The 23,650-nt window shown below is 39.2% G+C and overlaps 1 protein-coding gene and 2 pseudogenes across 3 annotated transcripts in view; 1 reads left to right on the top strand and 2 right to left on the bottom strand.

Moving 5' to 3' along the window:
- LOC102843624 (DNA polymerase epsilon subunit 2-like) overlaps positions 1–22,175 on the bottom strand; it is a 53,537-nt gene extending 31,362 nt beyond the window's left edge. For 2 of the 3 annotated variants that reach the window (XM_006899212.1, XM_006899210.1), the window contains exons 1-3: positions 22,065–22,175; positions 6,215–6,315; positions 3,645–3,720 (exon numbers count right to left, since the gene is read on the bottom strand). In XM_006899212.1, the coding sequence (XP_006899274.1) occupies positions 3,645–3,720; positions 6,215–6,315; positions 22,065–22,132 (245 nt within the window). In that variant the 5' untranslated portion in view covers positions 22,133–22,175. The remainder of the gene's footprint in view (positions 1–3,644; positions 3,721–6,214; positions 6,316–22,064) is intronic. The other variant, XM_006899211.1, reaches the window with a different exon arrangement.
- On the bottom strand, positions 17,048–17,771 carry LOC102843218 (annotated as a pseudogene).
- Positions 18,972–20,140, top strand: LOC102846882 (annotated as a pseudogene).
- Positions 22,176–23,650: the final 1,475 nt, after the last annotated feature.

Below are 23,650 nucleotides of genomic sequence, written 5' to 3'. Positions count from 1 at the left end.
AAAAAAATAAAAAAATGAGAATAGACTATTAGGTTGTGCATTTCCTTTAGAAGAGATTTTAAAAAACCATTGATCAATACTCTCATGCAAAATGAATTTTCAGATTAACTAATAATTCCACCTATTGAAAACTGACAACTATATCTTAAAATAGACAAATCTTAAACAAATCTGCTTTTTATTATATGAGGTGCTACATTATTAAACAAGATAATTAATTTCCAATGACTTTTAGCCCAAATATAATGAAACATTAACCCTGGTAAAGCTATGTAATAGAAAAAGAACCCCGAAGTTTTGGCAGCTATATCTTTAAGACTTAATAACCACATTTGAACCAAGGTAAAAATATTTCCCACATCACCATTGTATAAATATTTCAATTTAAACTATCTTCCTTAAAATTACATCTATTTATACCTCAAAGTGAAAACAGTTTAAAAAAGGATCATGCTCTCCTGGTGGAAGCAACAAGTAGAGGGTCTTAGCATATCTGAAGACAATCTGAATCCCAAGCAGAGATCTACCATTTTCCAGGGTCAAGTCAGCCTGTCTTGCCTTTTCTTCATCTATAAAATACGATCTTTTCCTTTGTTGCTCTAGGATATAATTACGTTTTGACAACTCAAGGTACAAAGAACTTTGAGCAGTCAGCTTCCACCTAGCCTCTCTGTATCAGTTAGCTAAATTCGTGTGTTGTCTTCCCCCCCCCAATAAACAACTTGAGAGCAGTAAGAAGTAACATTAATATCTATTTAGAATTATAATCCTTAAATTTTGGTAAGTGATTTTATTTCCATTTGATCTTGGATCTTGAGTCTATTCTCCCATGAATTTAAAAACCAACTCAGTAATAGGTTCAGGCCTTGAACGTTAATGAACAAAGACCAGATGAACTGTGGGAAGATATCAAGAGTATGATTCAGGAAGAATGCAAAAAGTCATTACAAAGAAGGAAAGACCAAAATGGATGTCAGAAGATACTCTGAATATCGCACTAGAGAGCCGAGAAGCCAAAGGGAAGAAATCAAGCAGTTAAGAAGCTGAATAGCAAATATCAAATGCTGGTGAAGTTGTAGAGAAACTGGAACCTTTATTCACTGTTTGTGGGAGTATAAATTGGTGCAATCACTATGGAAGGCTGTATGGCACTTTCTCAAAAAGTTGCAAATAGAAATATCATTTGACCCAGCAATTCCACTACTGGGAATTTACCCTAAAGAAACCAGAACTGCCACCAAAGCAGATATATGCACACCCATGTTTATTGTGGCTTTGCTCGCAATAGCAAAGAGCTGGAAACAACCCAAGTGCCCATCAACAAATGAATGGATAGAGAAGTGCTGGTATATTCACACAATGGAATACTATGCAACACTGAAAAACAAGGAACTCATGAAATATTCAAAATGGAGGACATTATGCTGAGTGAATTATCTCCATCACAAAAGGACAATTATTGCACTGGGCCACTGTTGTAAAATGGGACTGACATCAGGAGGGAAGACAGAAAAGGAGGGGAGGAATGATGTATATTACATTGAAACAGATGAGCGTGAGAACTGTTTAAAAGGGATATAAGAATGGGTATTCGTGTCATTACAGAAGTCCAGAGTGAAGGCTGCATAGTGAAGTGGACTTGGGGGGAGGGAATGCATAACAATGAAAGAGTTTTTTGGCGAGCTCTGGTGGCCTAGTGGCAAGAAGCTGAACTGCAATTCCAGAGGTGTGCGGTTCAAATCCACCAGATGCTTTGCTGGAGAAGGAGGAACAATCTCCTCCTCTATCAGTCAAATCTGATTTGACGGTACATACACAAAAATAATAAAAATAAAATTAAGAATAAATTTTTAAAAATATATAAAAGAAAAAAACAATGAAAGCTTTTCTTTTTCAAGGAGAAGAGTGAATTGGGGGTAGGGGCAGGGAGAAAAGTACAACAATAGATGACTGGAAACCCTAAGTTTCTGTAAACTTTCATTAAAATTAATTAAAAAAGTAAATTAAAAAAAAAAGAAGCTGAATAGAAGATTTCAAAGGGCAGCTCGGGAAGACAAGGCAAAATATGATACTGAAGTGTGCAAAGAGCTGGAGTCAGAAAATCAAAAGGGCCAAACTTGATCAGCATTTCTTAAGCTAAAGTAACTAAAGAACAATTTCAAGCCATGAGCTGCAATGCTTAATGATGCTAAGGGCAGAATACTGAATGATTCAGGTAGCATTAAAAGAAGATGGAAGGCATATAGTTATTGTACCAAAAAGAATTGGCTGACAGAAGAATTTCAAGAAACAACATTTGATCAAGAGGCAATGGTGGGGAGCTCTGGTGGCCTAGTGATAAGAAGCTGTGCTGCAATCCCAAATGCAAGCTGTTCGAATCCAACAGATGTTCTGCTGGAGAAGGAGGGTCACTCTCCTCCCGTGCCAGTCAGATCTAATTCAACCATACACAACAAAAATTTAAAAAAAAAAAAAAGAAAGAAACAATGGTGATGAAGAAGCAAGTTCAGGCTGCTCTGAGAAAGAAAAAAAAAGTGCCAGGAATTGATGGAATACCAATTGACACATTTCAACAAACAGATGCTGCCCTGGATGTACTCATCAAGTTGTGTCAAGAAATCTGGAGGACAACTACTTGGCCAAGTGACTGGAAGAGATCCATATTTATTCCCATTCAAAAAAAAAAGTGACCCAACAGAGTGTGTTAATTATTGGACAATATCACTAGTATCACACACTAGCAATTCCTTCTGAAGATTATCCAGAAAGGACTGGAACAGTACACTGACTGAGAACTATTAGAAATACAAGCTGGGTTTAGAAGAGATCGTGGCACTAGAGACATTACTGGCAATGTCAGATTGATACTGGCAGAAAGCAGAGAGTATCAGAAGAACATCTGAATTTCAATGACTATGCAAAGGCATTTTACTGTGTGGATCACACAAATTGTAAATAACATTCAAAAGAATGGGAATTCCAGAACACTTGATTGTGCTGATGTGAAACCTATACTTGGACTAGGAAGCAGTCCTCAGAACAGAGCAAGGAACCACTGCATGATTCAAAATCAGAAAAGGAGTGTGTCAGGGATGCATCCTGTCTCCAAACCTTTCCAATCTGTATGCAGAAGAGATCATATGAGAAGCAGGACTTTATGAGGAGAAATGTGGCATCAACATTGGAGGAAGACTCATCAATAACCTACGATATGCAGATGATACAAACTTGCTTGCTGAAAATGAAGAAGACCTGAAACACTTGCTGCTGAAGGTCAAGGACTGTAATCTTCAATATGGATTGAAGCTCAACATCAAGAAGACAAAGATTCTCATCACTGGGCCAATTGGCAGCACCATATTAGATGGAAAAGAGACTGAGGTTGTTAGCAATTACAGCTTGCTTAGCTGCACAATTAACACTCTTACCACCAGCAGTCAGGAAATAGAAAGACTGCATTGGGAAACTGCTGTCAGGGACCTCTCCAGAGTGATGAAAAGCAACATACAAGTCTTTTCTTGAAATGAATAACTGCAACACCCCTGTAAACATGTTGAACATTAATCATTCCCCAAAGAAATCATTAAAAATAACCACTCAATATCACCTTAAAAAAGGGTAAAATGTTCATTTTATCTGCGTACATAGTTTCATCTATTGCCTTACTGCATTCCTGAACTGCTGCTTCCACTACAGATCGTTCAATCATGTTGGATGACACTGAAAAGAAATTTTCAAAGTCAAATTTTAAAACCAGGCACAAAAAATGACCTCTTTCACAGATAGCTTCTTTCTTTATTCCCCCCAAAAATGTACAAATATTAACCCTAAGACTCTTATTACACAGTTTTTAAGAATAAAAATAATAAAACCCATACCACATATCTCTGTTTTTCACATTTAAATATACCCACAGAGACGAAGATCTTAAGCTTAAAATATTGCTTAGTAACAGTAATTCAGTTACAGAAATACTACTGAAAAATTGTAGTTTTACTATACAGTGCTAAAACTATTTCAAGGCTAAATTTGCTTCACTTTTTATCGTAACTGTTTATTTCAATCAGCATGATATGACAGTGCCATGAAGTTGATTCTGAGTCACAGTGACCCTATAGGATACAGTAGAACTACCCCACAGGGTTTTCAAGGCTATAAATCTTCAGGGTAGCAGACCATCTTATATTTCTCCCACAGAGGAGCTGATGAGTTCTATATACATTTTCAAGTGAGTGCTTAACCATAGCATCAGCAGGGCACTCTGATATTAACCAAAACAGCTGCATAGAGCCACACATTTTTTTAAATTTTATTATTTTTGTGTGAGTGTACCGTCAAATCAGATCTGACTGGTACAGGAGGAGATTATCCCTCCTTCCCTGGCAGAGCATCTGGTGGATTCAAACTGTGCACCTCTGGGATTGTAGCTGCAGCTCCTTACCACTAGGCCACCAGAGCTCCCCTAATAAACAGTAGCGATAAAATACAGTTACTAACAATGAAAAATATATTTTTCAAAGAGAAAAGCTAACTGGGGGTGGTGGGCAGGGAGGAAAATGTGCAACAATGAATGAATGGAAATAAAAAATAATTGAATGTAAAAGAAAAAAAATAGTTACTAAATGTGCAGCACTATGTTCAGTTGACATAGTGACACTAACAGTGGACTCAAGTCGGTTGTAGTTGACTTAACATGTTCAGTACTTCATGAAGACTATCCATTAGACAGGGAGCTCTGGTGGCTAAGTAGTAAGAAGCTGCACTACTAATCCAAAGACATGCAGTTCAAATCTGCCAGTCACCCTGCAGGAGAAAAATGGGTAATCTCCTCCTGCACAATTTACAGCCTCCAAAAACCCAATGAAAGGTCAGCTATGAGTAAATTCCAATTAGAGAGTACATAACAACAATATTAGACAGATTTTTCACAAAACAAGTATGTCTAATTGAAGAAAATAACATCTATATACATATGAGAGTGAATTGAATCTACTTCTATCCTTTAGTGCACTAGAAACATTGGATTTTATTCCCCATAGAAGAGTATTTTGTCCTTCATTGGCCTATACTTACACTATAAGTTTAAATGTGTTAATGAAATGAACTCTAAAGAAAAGCTAAATAAATAAGACAGAAGAAACTCTGTTTACTTACTTTTTTCCAAAAAATTTATGAGTGCCTGCCTTAAGTTGTATTCCTAACCGAAAGGTGATGCCTCTTTGGTGGTTAAAACTCCATAGGGTAAAGATGGGCAGTCTCCTCCCATGTGATTAAAAACCTGCTGGAGTGTGAGCTATGAGTTGGTCCCCACTTGACAGCAATGAGTTTTTGAGTTAAATTTAAACACTCAGTTGTTAACCAAAAGTTCAATAGCTTGAACCCACCCAGTGGTTCCACAGGACAAAGAAGTGGCAGGCAGTCCATGTGGCAACCATGACAGCCTTGGAAACACTATGGGTTAGCTCTCAACATTAAGAGAGATGATTTTCTACTTAACTGAATTGAGACTGAATCATATGGGGCAGTGGTGAATCAGTGGCAGAACTGTCATTTTCCATGCAGGAGATCCAGGTTTAATTTCTGGCCAGTGTTCTTCATGTACAGCCACCATCTGTCTGTCAGTGGAGCCTGCAGGTTGCTATGATACTGAACAGATTTTGGTGAAGCTTCTAGACCACAGCTAGGAAGAAAGGCCTGGAAATCCAGTACTGAAAATCAGCCACCGAAAACCCCACAGATCACAAGTTTCCAATCCTCAGTTGATCATGGGGATGGCAGAGGACAGGGCAACATTTCTTTTCAGTCGTGGATGGGTGACCATGAGTTAGGGTCAACACACAGCAGCTAAATGGTGGCATAGTGGCTTAACAATGCCATGAATTAACACATAATGGGCATTCAGGAGACGCAAGATTCCTCAAAAAGGATCCAATCAAAATCAGAGATACAAGGGAACAGAGAGGAAAACAGCTTTTCCATGAGGAATAAACAATTATAAAAATAGCTCCCCAGAGTTCCTGGGGAACATCTAGAGATTACAGCTGAACTACAGATATACATCCTTGGAAAAAAAAGTCCATCATTCTTTCCCCCTCCCCCCCATCATTCTTATATCACATAATATGGAGATATTTTCATATGGAAACATCCACTTAAACCTATAAATTGATAATTATATTACCTGTATGAGAGTTTATCAGAAAATAATACTTACAAGGTTGCTTTTCAACAGCATCAATGATCTTTTCCAGTGTATGGTCAAGCTCCAACTCATTAACAGATTGAAGAGCACTGGTAAGGTATTTACTGGCTTCACTGATAAACGAGAAAGATAAGATGAGGTCAGCCTTTGGTAATTAAGACAAAAAATTTTACGGCAAAACTTGGCAAACATTCACCAATGTGAGTTTAAAATTAAGATCCATTAACTACTAAGTTCTCTGACTAGCCTCTAAAAATACAACTACTGTTTTGAGTGAAAGTAAATGTTGGTTTCACAACAGTTCTTTTTTAAATTGAGTTGCTTACAATCATTCATATGTTGTTGTTGTTATGTGCCATCGAGTCGCTTGCAACCCTATGTACAAGAGCTCTAAATGTCGTTCTATTCTGTGCCAACCTAGCCATCTCAAACGCACTCATTCCCACCACTCCACTCAACAGAATCGATCCATCTCATTGAAGGTCTTCCTCTCCTTCGCCGCCCCTCCACTCTGCCAAACATCATGTCCTCTCCAAGGACCAGTCTCTCCTTGCAACATGTCCAAAGTATGTCAGATGAAGTTCAGAAACCTTGACTCCAAGGAGCATTCCGGCTTCACCTTCTCCAGGTCAAACCTGTTTGTTCTCCTAGCAGTCCATGGTACATTCAGCACTCTTCTCCAGCACCACGGCTCAAAGGCATCAATTCTCTTTCTGTCATCCCTATTCACTGTCCAACTCTCTGACACATAGCACGTAATTGTGAAGACTACATCCTGGATCAGGCACACCTTAGTCTCCAGCCTGACGTCATTGCTCTTCAGTACTCTTGAGAGGTCCCTCACAGCCGACTTTCCCAATGCAATTCGTCTCTTGATTTCCTGGCTGCTGTTACCAAGAGTGTTGAATGTGGAACCAAGAAAACTAAAACTGTTAACTATTATCTCAATCTCTTCACCATCCATACTGATGCTGCCAATTGGCCCAGTGATGAGAATCTTTACATTGCATTTTATAAAATTAATTATAGTTGATCTCTGCCTATTATCCTCCCTTCTCTTCAAGTCCTCATGGACACTTTCCTATTCCTTTATCCTCCACTGCCCACTGACTTCTGCTATCCTGGTGATTTCCCTCTTCTGGCCCCCTTGTCTCCCACTCCGACTCCTTTTGAACATTTATACATCTCTTGCTCTGTTGTCTTATTTTCACCATTGCAGTCTTAAGCAGTATTTATCCTCATGTGATTATTTCACACAGCATAATATTCTCTAGTCTCCCCTATGTTATATAGTATTTTACAAAATAGTTACTCCTTAATGCTGCCTAGTATTGTATTGTGTTGATGAACTACAATTTCTCAATTCATTTATTCCTTGATGGGCATTTGGACTGTTTCCATTTTCTTGCTATTGTGAGTAACACTGCTATGAAAATAGCTGTACATGTTTCCATTCATGTCTCAGTTCTGATTTCCCTGGGATATATTCCAAGCAGTGGAATAGATGGGTCATATGGGATTCCTATGTTTAGATTTTTAAAGAAATGCTAACCTGCTTCCAAAAGTGCATGAGAGTCCCATCTCTCTGCATCCTCTCCAATATTTACTGTCTGTTGTATTGTTAAACTTTGTTACTACTGCTGGAGTGAGATGGTATCTCATTGCTGTTTTGATTTGCATCTCTCTGATTTCTAGTGATTTTGAACATTTTTTCATGTGCCTGTTAGCAATCTGAATGTCTTTCTTTGTGAAGAATCTTTTCTTATTTTTTGCCCATTTGGTAATTGGGTTATCAGTCTTTTTCTTGTGGAGGCATGTGGCCAGGAAGGACAGATCCTTGGAGAAGGGCTTCATGGTGGGAAAGGTGGAAGCAAAGAAAAGGAAGACCCCAATGAGATGGATTGACACAGTAACTGGGATAATGGAGGTAGGTGTGTCAAAGTCAGTGAGACTGGCTCAGGACTGGACAGGCTTCAGAGCTTTTGTACATAGGGTTGCTATGAGTCACAGGCAACATGATGGAATGTAACAACAGTTTACAAGACCTTTGTGTGAAATGCTGCTGCCAAATTACTTTTCCCATTCTGTGGGCTTTGAAAAAGGTTTTTTTATGTACACCGGGATTTGATTTTAAGAAGGTCCCATTTGTCTATTTTATCCTCTCCTGGTTATGCATTTTCTATGTTTGCTAGCCCATTTATGCCATAGGCTTAGAGCTTCTAAACTTTTTCCCATTTGTCTCTTAAGATCTTTACAGTTTTGGGTTTTACCCCTAGGTTTCTGATTCACTTTGAGTTTGTTTTTGTGCATGGTGTGAGATGTAGACTCTGTTTCAGTCTTATGCAGATAGATATCCAGTTTTGATAGAACCATTTGTTAAAGAGGCTTTCGTTTCCCTATTTAAAGGATTTTGTTGCCCTGCCAAAAGTAGACTATAGGTAGATGCGTTGATTTTTTTTGTTCTCAATTCTATTCCATTGTTCTGTTTCTATCATTGTACCAACCATGCTGTTTTGATTAGTGTAACTATGTAGGAGGTTTTGAGATCAGGGTGTAATAAGCCTCCCACTTCATTTTTGTTTTTCAGAACAACTTTGCTTTTTTTGGGTCTCATTCCTTTCCAAATAAAATTGGAAGTGCCTTTTCTCTCTCCTTGAAGAATTAATTTGGTATCGGTATTGAGACTGCATTGAATCTGCAGACTGCTTTTGGTGGACTGACATTTTCACACTTTCCTATTCATAAACAGGGAATATGTTTTCATTCAGATAGGTCTCTTATTGTTTTCTGTAGTAGCGTTTTGCAGTATTCTTTATATAAGTCTTTTGTGTCTTTAGTTAGGTATAATTATTTTATCTTATGGTTGGCTATTGTAAATGTTATTGCTTTTCTAGTTTCCAGGGCTTTCTTTGTTGCTGTATAGAAATCCAACTGATTTGTGCATGTTGATCTTGTAACCTTTTACTCTACAAAGATTCTCATCACTGGGCCGACTGGCAGCACCATGATAAATGGAGAAGAGATTGAGGTTGTTAACAGTTACAGCTTGCTCAGCTCTTTTGGCACCAGGAGGCAGTAGATCAAAGGCAAACTGCATTAGGTAAATCTGCTGTCAGGGAAGTAATGATGTCAGTCTAGAGACTAAGGTATGCCTAAACCAGGCCATGGTCTTCACAATTACTTGCTATGCATCAGAGAGCTGGATAAGGACTAAGGATGATAGAAGAACTGATGCCTTTAAGTTGTGGTGCTGAAGAAGAGTCTTGAACATATCATGGAACATCAAGATACCAAACAGATCTGTCTTGGTGAGGGTCAAATCAAGTTTCTCCTTGGAGACTAGGATTTTGAAGCTCCATCTCACATACTTTGGGCATGTGGCCAGGAGGAACCAATCCTTGGAGAAGGACATAATGCTTAGAAGGTTGAGGGGACAGCGCAGGAGACGAAAGACCCTGGATGAGACGGATAGATACAGTAACTAGGGCAATGGTGGCAGGTGTATTGGAGTCAGTGAGACTGGCTCAGGACAGGGCAGGCTTCAGAGCTATTGTCACTGTGAGTCACAGGCAACTTGACAGTATATGACAACAACAGGTCTAACAAGTTTTTTTATTCAATCTTTGGGGTTTTCTGTATAAACTATCATGCCATCTGCATATAGCAACAGTTTAACCACCTTTTTGCTAATCTGGATGCTGCTTATTTCCTCCTCTTGTCTTATTGCCTAGCTAGAACTTCCAATACAATATTGAATAGGAGTGGTGATAGTGGGCATCCTTAACTGGTCTCTGTTTGCAAGGGGGATGCCTTTAAGTCTTTCTCCAATGAGAATGATGTTGGCTCTTGGTTTTGTGTATATATTCTTCACTATGTTGAAGAAATTCCCTTCTATTCCAATTTTGTTCAAATATTTTAATCAGAAAGGGGTATTGGATTTGTCAAAGGCTTTTTCTGCACCAATTGATAAGATCTTATGTTTCTTGTTCTTTGCTTTGTTAATGTGATGAATTAAATTGATTGTTTTTCTTATGTTGAACCATCCTTGCATATCTCTTACGACTCCCACTTCGTCATGATTATTTTTTAATATATTATTGGACTCTATTGGCCAGGATTTTCAGAATTTTTGCATCTATGTTTATGAGAGACATTGGGCTATAGTTTTCTTTTTTTGGTACAACCTCTGCCTGGTTTTGGTATTGGGTTATGCTTGCTTCATAGAATGACTCTGAGAGTGTTTTTCTCTGAAAGTTTGCATTGAAGAGAGTGAAACCAAGTTTCTCCTTGGAGGGTAAGATTTTGAAGCTCTGTCTCACCTATTATGAGCATATGGCCAGGAGGGACCGATCCTTGAGAAAGACATCATGATGGGAAGGGTGGATGAACATTGCAAGAGAGGAAAACCCTCATTGAGATGGATTGGATCAGTGAATAAGGTTATGGGGGTAGGTGTGTTAGAGCTAATAAGGTTGGCAGAGGATAAAGCAGAGTTCAGGGCTACTGTACAGAGAGTCATTATGAGTCACAAGTGACTCGATGGCACAAAGCAACAACAATACTCTGTTATTATCTATTTAATTTCAGCTGATTCTGTTGTGATATCTCCTCTTTCATTTCTTATTTGAATTGTGTCTTCTTTTATTTTTTGTTGTTAAATTTGCAAGTAGTTTGCCTATTTTATTAACTCTTTTGAAGAATCAGATCCTGATTTTGTTAATGATTTCAATTGCTTTTGTTTTTTATCCTATTTATTTCAGCCTTTATCTTGATAAATTCCTTCTTCAAGAGGCTGTGGGATTAGTCTGTTCTTCTTTTTTCAATTTACTGCAGATGCTAAGTACTTTATATTTTTATGTGTATGTGTTTGCTTATTATGATGAACTAAACCCTGACTGCCTTAGCTATATCCCAGAAATTTTGATATATGTATTTTCATTCATTTTATAGAATATTTAATTTCATTTTTTATTTCTTCTATAACTCAGTTGTGCTCAAACAAGGTGTTATTTAGTTTCCATGTGGGTGTTTTTTCTCCTTTATCCTTCTGATAATTTCTAGCTTTATGACATTGTAGTCTGAGAAGATATTTTGTATTGTGCATTATGTTAATATTTTTAAATTATCTGAGGCTTGCTTTGTGTTCCACTGTGTGGTCAATTCTAGAGAAGGTACTGTGTGCACTTGAGAAAAATGTAAATTGGATTTTAGTTGGGTGAAGTACCCAGAATATGTCTGTGAGGTTGACTAACTGTATTGTTTAGTTCTTCTTTTCTGTTGACCTGTCCTTGGTAACAGTGATGTGTTGAAGTTGTTACTACTATTGCAGTGGTGTCTACTTCTTTCTTCAAGTATTTTAATTATAGTTTTAAGTATTTTGCAGTTCTATCATTGGGTGCATAGACATTATGTCCTCTTGATTCACTGTACCTTTAACCATTAATGTCTTCCCTTATCTTTCTTTTTAATACTTTTATTTTTTATGTGTACTGTCAAATGGGATCTGACTGGCAGGAGGAGACTGTCCCTCCTTCTCCAGCAAAGCATCTGGTGGATTCAAACCGCACAACTCTGGGATTGCAGTGCAGTTTCTTGCCACTAGGCCACCAGAGCTCACCTATCTTTCCTCATCTCTTATCTCTTTCATCCTGACGTCTATTTTATCAGAGATAAGTATCACTACTCCAGCTTTCTTATGGATGCTATTCTCTTGGTATAGTTTCCCCTACTCTTTGATTTTTATTCTTTCTCCTCATTTCTTAAATGTGTCTCTTTAGGCAACGTAATGATGGGCTCTGGGTTTTTTAATCCATTCTGCTAGCCATTCATGTTGAGTGTGATTACTGACAGACAAGTTTTTATTGTTGCACTTTTGGTGTGTTCCTTTTTCTGTTGTTGCTGGTTACTTTGATCCATCCACTTTACTCTGCTGCTTCTGTGTGAAAAACTCTCAGTATTTCTTGTAGAGTTGGTCTTGTTTTGACAGATTCCTTAAGTTGCTGCTTTTCTGTAAATTATCTAATATTTTCCTTATAACTGACACCTTTGTGGGCACAGGATCCTCAGCTGGCAATTATTTTCTTTCAGTCTTCTCTAAATGCTATCCCATTGTCTTCTTTCTCATATGGCTTCTGCTGAGAAGGCAGCGTCTAATTAGTTCTCCTTTGCAGGCTACTTTTTTCTCCAGAAGCTTTTACCATTCTGTCCTTATGTTTGATTTTGGAGAATCTAACTATGATACCTTTTCTTGTTTATCTTTTGGAATCTAATTGTTTGGCATTCTTTGAACTTCTTGAATGAGAGTCTCCTCATTTTTCTTATGATACCTGGGAAGTTTTCTTCTAGTACTTCTTCTGTAATTTTCTCAGTGCTTTCTTCTCCACTCCCATTCTGGAATTCAAATCATGTGTATGTTTTTTCGTTTGACGTCATCCCACATGATTCTAATGTTTTCTTCATTTTCCTTCTATTTCCTGTTTTTTATTCTTGTAAATTTTCATTGAGGTTCTTCTATCATGCTGATTCTGTTCCACCTCTTCTATTCTGTTTTTTGGTGCCTTGGTATTCTAGATTGAATTTTTAAGATTTTCTGTTGTTTCTTGAACTATGATGGCTGTATCCACTCTATCTTGTGATAATTTTATAAATTGTTTACCTTTTTACTTAGCTTCAACTTTTTCTTGATCATTTGTACTTTATTCAGTACCAGTTCTTAGAACTCCATCTCAGTATCTTTTTTTTTCTGCCTTCCTCTCTCTGGTATATTCAATGGATCTGGGGTCTAGTCTGCTTTTTTTAGGATAAAGCTTGTTTTGGTTTTCCATAATGTTTGGCCTTGCCTGATGCTTCCTTGACATCATGTAAAGTTCTTCTTGGTATGTGTGAGGCAGTTTCTATTGTGTCTGTGTAGGTATTTGTCAGTTCCTTATCTCTATGATGCTATTAGTAGAGTTGTAGAATCTTAAGTGTTGTCCCTGATTCAGCTTCCTGTGGCAATCTTCCCTGGTGGTCATCTGTGGATCATTCTATTCCTTATTTCTTAGAGCACCTTTCTTATCTGGTTGTTGTTAAAGAGGCAGAGAGCTGGGGGCTCCTTCTTAGCCCAGCTATGATGGGCTCACTTATCTATCCTGGGCTGAAGGTTGACTGGGGAGGGGGAGGGGTTGGAGTTTCTTCTAGAAGATGGCTGCTTCAGTCTGTGTCATCTCCTATGGCTGGATGGAAGGGACTGTTTCCTCTTTGAGTCAGTAAAGCCTCTGGGGAGCTGACCAAGTCCCAGGAATGCTCTCTAGGACATGTTTCTCCCCAAGTATTGGTGCTAAGAGGTGCCTGTGCTCTCTCCTGTGGCTGGATGGGAGGGGTTGTTTCCCCTGAACAAACAAAGCTCCTTGGAAAGCTGAGAAAGTTCCAGAAATGCTGCCAGGCGTCTCTTTTCCTCAAGTCTCCAAGTGGTCAGTCAATTCTCTCATAAGGCACTTTCCTAGCTGTTTGCTTGTCTGGGTGGCCCACAGGAAGTTCTTATTTCTGCTGACTAGGGCAGCTCAGACATTTGAGAGGCCGACTGCAGGATTCTTGTCTCTCTGGTTGTTGGTTCCCCATGGGTGGGGACTAGAAGAATTCATGGGTTACTGGAGGTTGGGTGGACTCAGAGTGACCCATGAGGCCCTCTCCTTGCTACTGGCTGTTCTGGGCAGCTCAGAGGGCACTCCCCTAGAATTCTGCCAGGGTGCTCAGACACAGCAGCACACAGGACTCTTCCCCCTTCACAAAACCCAAATCATATCATTCCTCTAAAGAAGTGTCCATAGGCCAGTATTTCCTGACGTAGTCACTCTTTCATTACAAAACTGTTGCAATCACCCTTATATACATATGTTGTTGTTGTTGTTGTTGTTGTTGTTGTTGTTGTTAAGTGTTGTTGAGTCGCCGGCAACTCATAGCAACCCTATGAAAGAAAGGTCTCAATGCTTGTGTGCCTTTCATCCTCTCTCTAGGTTCATGGGGTTTCCAGAGGCAAGCTATTATGGAAGTGGATGCCACTCCTCCTTCCAAGCTTATATACATATATATGCATACATATACGTGTGTGTGTGTGTGTGTGTGTGTGTGTGTGTAAAATCTTAGTTAGATTAGAGTTGATACATCGTGTTAGGCTTGTGGTATTTATTACCTTTTGCTTAACAATGGCATCTGTCCTAATGTCAGGTACCATATCCTGAACTCGGTAAACACTCAGATATTTGTAAACTTGATAACACATTATTTTAAGTACCATTCCAGTTAATGGAATAAGATATCATCACCATTTCCCACTGTGGTATCAGGGGAAAACAACTTGACATTCAGCTAGAATACAATCATAGATGCAAGACTCATATTAAAATCACCCAAAATTCTGACTTAAATCTAAAAGTAATGAAAATCTGATTTAAATAGAAAACTAATGTTGCAGTCATTGTTAAAAAGACAATTTCAAATTCTATGCTGAAGTACAAAATTATGAGTGATAGGATATTATCCATGATAGGATATTATCCATATAAGGAAGATCTGTTAAAACAACTATTATTCAAATATTTACTCCAACAGAGAAAGCCAAAGAGGAAGAAATGAAAGATTATTACCAAATTTTGTAGTCTGAACTTAGCCAAGCATGCAATCAACATGTGTTAATGGTAACCGGTAACTGGAATGCAAACGTCATTTCTCACCACTGATCTCCCTAAAAAACACTATCAAAAGTCCTATAAACTTCATCACTATAAAAACAAACAAAAGAATTATCCACAAAACAATGAAAATATGATAACAAACTACAGCCTCATCTTCTGTGAAACAAGAATTAGATGGTGTTCAGCTATGATCAACAACAGTTTTGACAAAGGATAGATCATCCCAGACAGAATGAGAGAAAAATGTAAAACAAACTAAATTTCTCTTTTAAAAAAAAAACAAAACAAAACAACAAAACACATTGGACTTCTAAATGGACCAGCTGGGACTAGAGGAATCCTAAGAATTACATCCTGAGATGCTGTGGTGTCAAGGTTTTATTGTCCAAAATGGCTTTCCTAGCCATTGAGTTTAACTGCCACATGGATGGGCAGGGACATGTAAATGGGGTGTGTTGGTCTATTAATAAGGGGAATGGCCAATCCTGCCAGTATTGAGCAGACTGAGCAGCAGAAATTGGGAATCTCACCATTAGCATAGAAGAAGCAGCGTATGCAGACTGTACATCCTTCGAGGCCACTCAGACTAGGGTTTACAGGAGAAACAGCAGCAGCCAAAGCAGAGAAACAGTGGCCTAGACATTAGATAGAGCTGACCTTGGGCTGCTACTCCACAGAACCAGAGCTAAGCAAGCACCTTCACCCAAGCTTGCTGGAGGACTTGGGGAACAGCCATGATTGGCAGAACTAAGAGCTCTGTAACAACAAGGCTACAGGCTGAGGTGTCTGTGAACACATTTTGGAAACTATCCTGATCAAATGACTATGTCCTGTTGCCAATCTGAAATAGTCTCTATTTATTTTATTTCTATTTTTTTTGTTTTATTTTTAAAGATAATTTTAATTTATTTATTCTTTTTATGTGTGTACTGTCAAATCGGATCTGACTGGCACAGGAGGCGATTGCTCCCCCCTCCTCAGCAGAGCATCTGGTGGACTCGAACCACGCACCTCCGGGACCGCAGTGCAGCCTCCCACCACCAGAGCTCGCCTCTATTTTTTTTTTTAACTTTCCTAATAAATGCTATACTTTTAAGTATGGTTCTATAAGCTGTGAGCAATTGCAACAGACTTCAGACCCAATAGAACAGGATTGGTGTTGGAGTTGGTAGAAAAAGGTATGGAAATGTGAGAGACCTGTCTGACCTCATGGAAATTTGTTTTGTCCACAGATGATGATGATGATGGGCAGTTCCCCCTTGTGGACATAGTAGAGCTCAGATATGGCCTTCTTCATATGGCCCTTGCTCCTTTTGCAGATGCCTTCTAAACTTTGTTTTTGTTTTGTTTTTTAAGAGTAAACAAATTAACTTTATTGTTACCACTTCAGTCCTTATGTTGATTTCTTTTTAAAAAAAAATACTAGTTTGAAATACATTATTGAAAATGAATACACAATAAATAGAAAATGGATAATTAACATTTTCATCTACTTCACTTAATATTGTAGATGAGATTTGACATAATTAGTATTGTAGAAAGGGGCAAAGGACCTGGGAGAGCGTTGTTAACTATTTAGAAAAGTAGCTTCAATCTCTGGACCACTCACCAAGAAGAAGACTTTGTTTACCTGGACACAAGCTTCACTATAGTAGTGAATCCTCTACTGCGTACAGGACAATTTAGAAATGATAAAAAATGCCTGGTAATGTTTGTTAACAGTACTTGTAGCCTATGTTTTATTTAAATATGTGGTGATTACATAAATATCCTAAACAATGAGGCAAGTCCTATAAAAATAAGTTACAAAAATTCTGAATAAGAAATGTGATACAGTTAATAAAGCCATACTACATGTGTTTTAACTAACCTTTCCAAGTAGGTGATAATTTAAAGTTTCAGTTCAATTTCTGCTCAGAATAGTGCTGTCAGTATTCTAGCAATGATGATGATACCTCATTATGGTAAATTCACAACATGCTAATGCACATAATACTTTGAATTATACTTGATTGAAGAAATAATTCCATGTACACACTGTTCCATATTCTATGTGCAAATTTTCAACGGTGCAAGTTTATGATCAAAGCTGGGCTTAATAAATGCTTTTTGACTTCCGAAAGCACTTCTAAAAGCGAATAAAGTTATAGTTGATATCAGTCCATTTTTCCCTTTACGTGTGATGAACTTCATGAAGCATTAATTCTCGAGGTATACTTGTCTCTGGGACATACAGTTTACCTGCTCTTCTTTCAAAGGCAGCTACCATTTGCTTTACAACTTCATCAAAAAAAGTGTGGCAAGCTGAGAGTGTAGAAGTGAGCGAAATTCAAACGAGATTGAAAAATCCAAAGTACAAGTTCTTGGGTAGCCAGGAAGTCCTGGACTAAAACGCCAAATAGTCTCCAAATGTTTGAAAAGTTTCCCATCTGTGCAGGATGCCTTTACCAAATGTGGCTTCACTAGGGTTACTACCGAAGCATAACGCTCAAAAAAACAGGTGGAAATCCAACTTCCAATCGTGCTTTGTAGCATCCAGATCTCTTGGATATTATATCTGATTTTTTGCACCAAGGAACAAAATGCTTGTAATGGTCTACTTTCGATACTACATCATACATCTCTTGCATAGAATATCCTATTATTCTCCTCTCTGAATATTCTTTTCTTTTGTTTATTAAGGGTGCAGTGATTTTTAAGAAAGTTCTTGGAAATATCTCCTTAGGCACAAGTGAGGTATGCAGTGGAAAAGTTCTGCTCATCAATATACCACAGGAAGCTAAATATCTGACGTTCCCCGCAGAACGCCGTCTCGGAACTAGAGTTCCAGCCACTTCCGCTGACTTTGGACGGCATCCTGAGACCACTTTCTTCAAGCCCTTCTGAGCGGTCCGCGCGGCCAGAGTATTCTCACTGAAGCCGGCAGCTAACTCCAGGAACAGTCTGGCAGATTCGCTCTAGTGAGGCTGTGCCCGGCCGCCCGGCTCTGGCGTCTGTCGCCTTCTAAACTTTGAACTGAACTGGTCTCAGAGATCATCTTTCAGCTAAGCAACAGACTGGCTCATGAAATAAACAGCATCACAACAAGTATTATGCTCCTTTTTTAAAAAGAGTCCCCTAAATAAGGGAGTACAGAAGAAAGATGGACATTCTCACCCTGATTTATTGCCTCTGAAAACCCCTTGCTTGGTCTGCTATGGGTCAGCTGAGTTGACTCTGATTGGTTGGCACAAAATAACAACATCAAATGAGAGAAGGGTCAATAGGCACTCTGAAACAAAGATCCAAAAGTCAAGGGGGCAGGGTCAGGGAAATTAGGTTACTCAAACAATTAGAAGAGAAACACTCTGTTGGCAAATTGTGAAAATGTAACCAGTATCAACGAATAATATGTAAAACAAACCTAATTTGCTGTGTAAATGTGCACCATTAAACATTAAAACGAGGGAAAAGTTGCAAAAAGTCTAGGTCAGAAGGTATTTCAATACTGAGTATACAAAAAATGATTCTAAAAGGCAATGCAGGCGTAAATGAGAAATCTTGGGAATGTCCTCCTTAAAACAATACAAAATTAAGAGGATCCATGCTGTGAGCTAGGGTAGATTGCCTCAACCAGATGGCTTGCTCTGAACTGGACTTTGTTTATAGATGCAGATGCTCAGAGATTCCAAGTTGAACAGACGATCTTTCGGAAAAAGGGACATGCTTGTTCCTTCAGAGTATTGGTTTGGTAGGAATGGGCAAATCAGAAATTGACTATCTAAAAGGGGGATATTAGGGCATGAGACATGAAGTAGCTGGTTTATAGGCTTTCACAAAAGCAATTATAATAAGATGATTGTTAAGGGGGGGAATCCTACAATATAAATGAACAAACTATAATGTAAATGAAAAACTGTATAAAACACAATATATATGCATGAGACACAACATATATAAATGATAAAAATATTAACTAAAAAAAAATGTTTAAAAAAATACAAAATTAGCCCTCTCCCTAGTACAACTGACACTGCCCCTGGCTCTGCACTCACTGCTGGCCGCTGGGACCCACACAAGCCTTCACCCCATCCCTGCTCAGTGGCTGACTGCTCATTATGGCCGCTGTGGTTGCGAGCTGGTGCTCAACCCCCAGATGGAGTTCTCAGAAGGTCATTAGTGTCCCAAGACTTCAGCTTCACTTCACCAGAACAGCAATGGATGCCAGAAGGACTTTGAGAATGCTGTGAATCAACTGAAATTCTTGACACAAGATCCAGGAAATGAAGCAAAGCTAAAGCTCTATGCACTCTATAAGCAGGCCACTGAAGGACCTTGTAATATGCCAAAACCAGGTATGTTCAACATGATCAATAAGGCCAAATGGGATGCATAGAGTGCCCTTGGCAGCCTGCCCAAGGAAACTGCAAAGCAGAACTGTGTGGAATAGGTGTCCAGTTTGAGTTCATCTGAATCCTTGAGCCAGGGAAGGCTGGTGCAGAAAGGACACACTCCGAATACAAAATCCTTCTGGTGCCTTCAGAAGATGGCATCACAAAGATCACATTTAACCATTCCCACCAAAAAAAAATGTAATCACGACTGAGATATATCATGAAATTATGTTTGCACTTGAAGCAGCAGGCAAAGATGACTCAGCCATAACTGTGTTAACAGGAAGTGGTGACTATTATTGTAGTGGGAATGACCTGAACAACTTTATTAATATTCCGGTGGTGTAGAAGAGAAGAACCAACAGAGTGCCATTTTACTGAGGAATTTTGTAGACTGTTTTCTAGATTTCCCTCAGCATCAGGTTGCAGTGCTAAATGGGCCAGCTGTGGGAATTTCTGTCACCACACTCGCGCTGTTTGACATCATGTATGCTTCCGACAGGGAAACATTTCATACACCTTTCAGTCACCTGGGCCAAACTCCAGAAGGATGCTCTTCTTACCTGTTTCCAAAGATAATGGGCTCAGCCAAGGCAGCTGAAATGCTCATTTTTTGAAAGAAATTAACAGCAAAAGAAGCATGTGCTCAAGGACTTGTTACTGAACTTTTCCCTGATAGTACTTTCCAGAAAGAAGTTTGGACAAGGCTGAAAGCAAATTCAAAGCTTCCCCCAAATGTCATGAGAATTTCAAAACAGCTTATCAGAAATGTGGAGAAAGAGAAGCTACATGCCATTAATTCTGAAGAATGCACTGCCCTCCAGAGCAGATGGGTGTCAGATGAGTGTGTAAATGCAGTCATGAACTTCTTATCTAGAAAATCAAAACTGTGATGGCAGCATAGTCAAAATATGTACTTCAGAGGGAAAGGTGTAATGTTGCTTATTTCCAGTACTTGTACTAAATAAACTTCCACTGTGCCTTTAAAAAAAAACCAAAACAAAAACAAGATTAGTCTGGTCTTTGGGAGCTCCCACCATGGCACACCATGGCCAGAGACCAAAAAGTGAAGAAGGTGATGGTGCAGCCCATCAACCTCATCTTAAGATACTTGCAAAATAGATCTCAGATTCAAGTGTGGCTCTATGAGCAAGTGAATATGTGGATCGAGGGTTGTTATCATAGGTTTTGTTGAGTATATGAACCGCGTATTAGATGATGCAGAAGAGATTCATCCTAAAACAAAGTAAAAAAAAAAAACAACTGGGTCAGATCATGTTAAAAGGAGGTAATATTACTCTTCTACAAAATGTATCCAACTAGAAATGATCAATGAAATGAAAACGTTATTGGGAGCAATAGGGTTTGGTGTGGTTTTTTTTTTCCTTGTTTTAGGTGTCTTTTTAAAAAAAATGCTCTAGAAAGGTAGCATTTGGCTAGAAATAAAATTCAGAAGGCAGGAAAGGCTAAGGAAGAAGGATGAATGAAGACGGGAAAAAAGAGTGAAGAGGGCTGTTGAAATGTGGGAACTGTCATCAATGATATGAGACATTATGTATAAATTAATGAATAGAAAATCTGCTCTGTAAACCTTTACTCAGATCACAACAAAGAATAAATACACACACAGAGAGAAGGATTTCAAGGCTAAGTTGTAAGGAAAATTTTTTTAAAACCAAACAGGCCAGGAGGCAACCTAGGAACGTGTCTAAAACCTACCAATTTTTTATGCTCCAGAAAATAATAATGTAGAAGTGCTGCTTCAGTCTGCAGTATGGATTGAAGCTCAATAACAAAAAAACAAATTAAAAATAAATTAAAAGACAGACTGTATTAGGAAAATCTCCTGTCAGCGACCTCTCCAGAGTGCTAAAGAGCAACAATGTCAATCTAGAGATTAAGGTGTGCCTGAATGAGGCCATGATCTTCACAATTACCTGCATCACAGAGCTGGACAATGACCAAAGAGAACAGAAGTATTGATACTTTTGAGTTTCAGTGTTGGAGAAGAGTACTGAAGATATCATGGACTGCCAAATGAACTAACAGGTTTGTCCTGGAGAAGGTAAAGAAAGTCAGGCTGTTCCTTGGGAGCAAAGATTTTGAGGCTCCGTCTCACAGTTTGAACATGTTGCCAAGAGGGGCCAGTCCTTGGAAAAGGACATTATGATTGGAAGATAGCGCAGGAGAGCAAGACCTCAGATAAGATGGACTGACACAGTAACTGGAGAATGAGGGTAGGTCGGCTAGAGGCTGTGATATTGGCTCAGGATAGAGTAGGCTTAAGAGATATTGTCGCTATCATAGGGTCCTTCTGAGTCGTGGTCTTCTTGACGGCACGTAACATAAAGTGCAAGGGTTCAGGCACCCCCTATTCTCGCAACAGTATCAAATGATAAGTACTGACAAGCAGCTGGACTTTAGCGGGTCTCTCATGAGACATCACTGCAACTCCCAAAAGTAGCATGGTTATTCTCATGTTGCTAAGAGAGGCTGGTAAATGTCCAAGTCACACTGCTAATAAATAGCTGCCAAGGACAGATCACTGTGTGTTTAGAATATTTTTTGGCTCAACCTGTCTTAAGTGAGAGGAGTCTTCCCAGTATTGGAAACTTTTAGACTCCGTGCGACGGTAGAAAAAGCCTAAGGAGGTATCCTACTAAGTCGAACTTGCTACAGAAAACTCCAAAGCCCCTGACATTGAGAGTCAGGGTCCTTCCGGCCGGCAGACAGGCGCCGCGGCGCGTTCCGCTGCCCCGGCCAGCAGCGTGGACCCGGCTCTCCTCTCCCGCCCCGCAGCCTGCCAGTGAGACTCACCCTCGAAGCAGCAAGCCGCGAAGCTTGAAGGCCGAGAGCGCCCGGCTCCGCACCCGCTCTGGCGCCATGTTCGCGTTTTGGCGCCACGGCTGTGGCTCCGCCCCTTCCCGGTGCGCCGCGCGGGTACCGCGTCCGCCCCTGTAGCGCCGGGAATATTCCGCTGAGAGTTGTCCCAGCCGCCTGGAAGAAGGGCTGTTCTCCCAGCGGTCGAGACCTGAGCAGAAAGGCTTTAGAGACGGCACCGCCGTAATATGTTGCACGCAGAGGCACATGCAAAAGTGTGCTTTCTTCTTGTCCGATTGAGAATATGAATGTCCCTCATTCCAGATGTATCACCGAGCCACTCAGTGATCTCATGGTTGCCCTCTCTACTTTCAGTGACTCCATTGCGGTTGTCAAACCAGAATACTGCCTGCCTTCCAAACCTGACAGCCACTGGATCTGTCATGGGAATGAGGGCTATGTACTCACAATCTCTAGTTCTGCGCATCTTTCTGATACTCTGATTTCAGCCAAGCTCCATCTTGGCTCAAGTGTTAGAACTTATTTCAAGGCCTGTTCTGGATCTAGCTTGAACTTATGGCACCTTACTGGTGATGAACTCTTCCACTGTTTTTGAATAATCTTCAGCAAAGTTGTACTTGCATGTGATACTGATATTTGAGAATTTATATACTCAGATCATCTTTTTTTTAATGGGAACAAATACAGATTTCTTTCTGTTGGTCGGTCAGATAGGTCGGTCTTCAAAATTTCTTGTCAGAGGCTAGTGAACCACATGCAGGGTTACATGTTTTCGGAAACATCTCAGTATGCTGTTAATCCCTAGGGCTTTATTTTTTTTCACCAATACCTGCAGTGCAACTTGGACTTCTTCCTTCAGTACCTTGGTGTTGATCATATACTTCCTGAGTTAGTTGACCAATTTTTTTTTCTTTTTTGGTACAGTGACTCTAATCTTTTGATGCAGTCATTCAACTTTCTGCCCATAGAATCCTGCAGTACTGCTAATGAAGGTATGACATTTTTTCAGTTCTGTCAATATGAGAATGTCAAATATGTTCTTCCTATTTTGGTTTTCTACCTCCAGATCTACGCACATTTTGTTATACTAGTTTGCTTTATCTTCTTGAGTTTCCCTTTGAAATGTTCTGATTTCATCATCTTTTTTTTCTATTTTAATTTGCCAATATTTGAGCAATAGATTGTATGGATCATAATAAAATAAGGATAAAGTTGAGAAGAAGAGAATTCCAGAACACTTAATTGTGCTTATTTTAAATCTGTACATAGACTAAGAAGTAAGCATTCAAACAGAACAAGGGATACTGCATGGTTTAAAATCAGGAAAGGTATACATCAGAGGTATATCCATTCTCCATACCTACTTAATCTATATGCTGAGCAAATAATTCATGAAGCCAGGATTAGAGGAAGTCTCATCAACAATCTGTATTATGCAGATAGCACAGCCTTGTTTGCAGAAAGTGAAGAAGACATGAAGCACTTAATAAAGATGACTTAAAAAACCCTACATGCAAATCAAGACAACCATGAGATATCATCTCACTCCAGTAAGACTAGCA

The sequence above is a fragment of the Elephantulus edwardii genome, unplaced genomic scaffold (assembly GCF_000299155.1).
Source record: "Elephantulus edwardii isolate Elephantulus edwardi_28Jun2011 unplaced genomic scaffold, EleEdw1.0 scaffold00247, whole genome shotgun sequence".
Lineage (NCBI taxonomy): Eukaryota > Metazoa > Chordata > Mammalia > Macroscelidea > Macroscelididae > Elephantulus > Elephantulus edwardii.
This window is presented reverse-complemented; position numbering and strand designations above follow the sequence as displayed.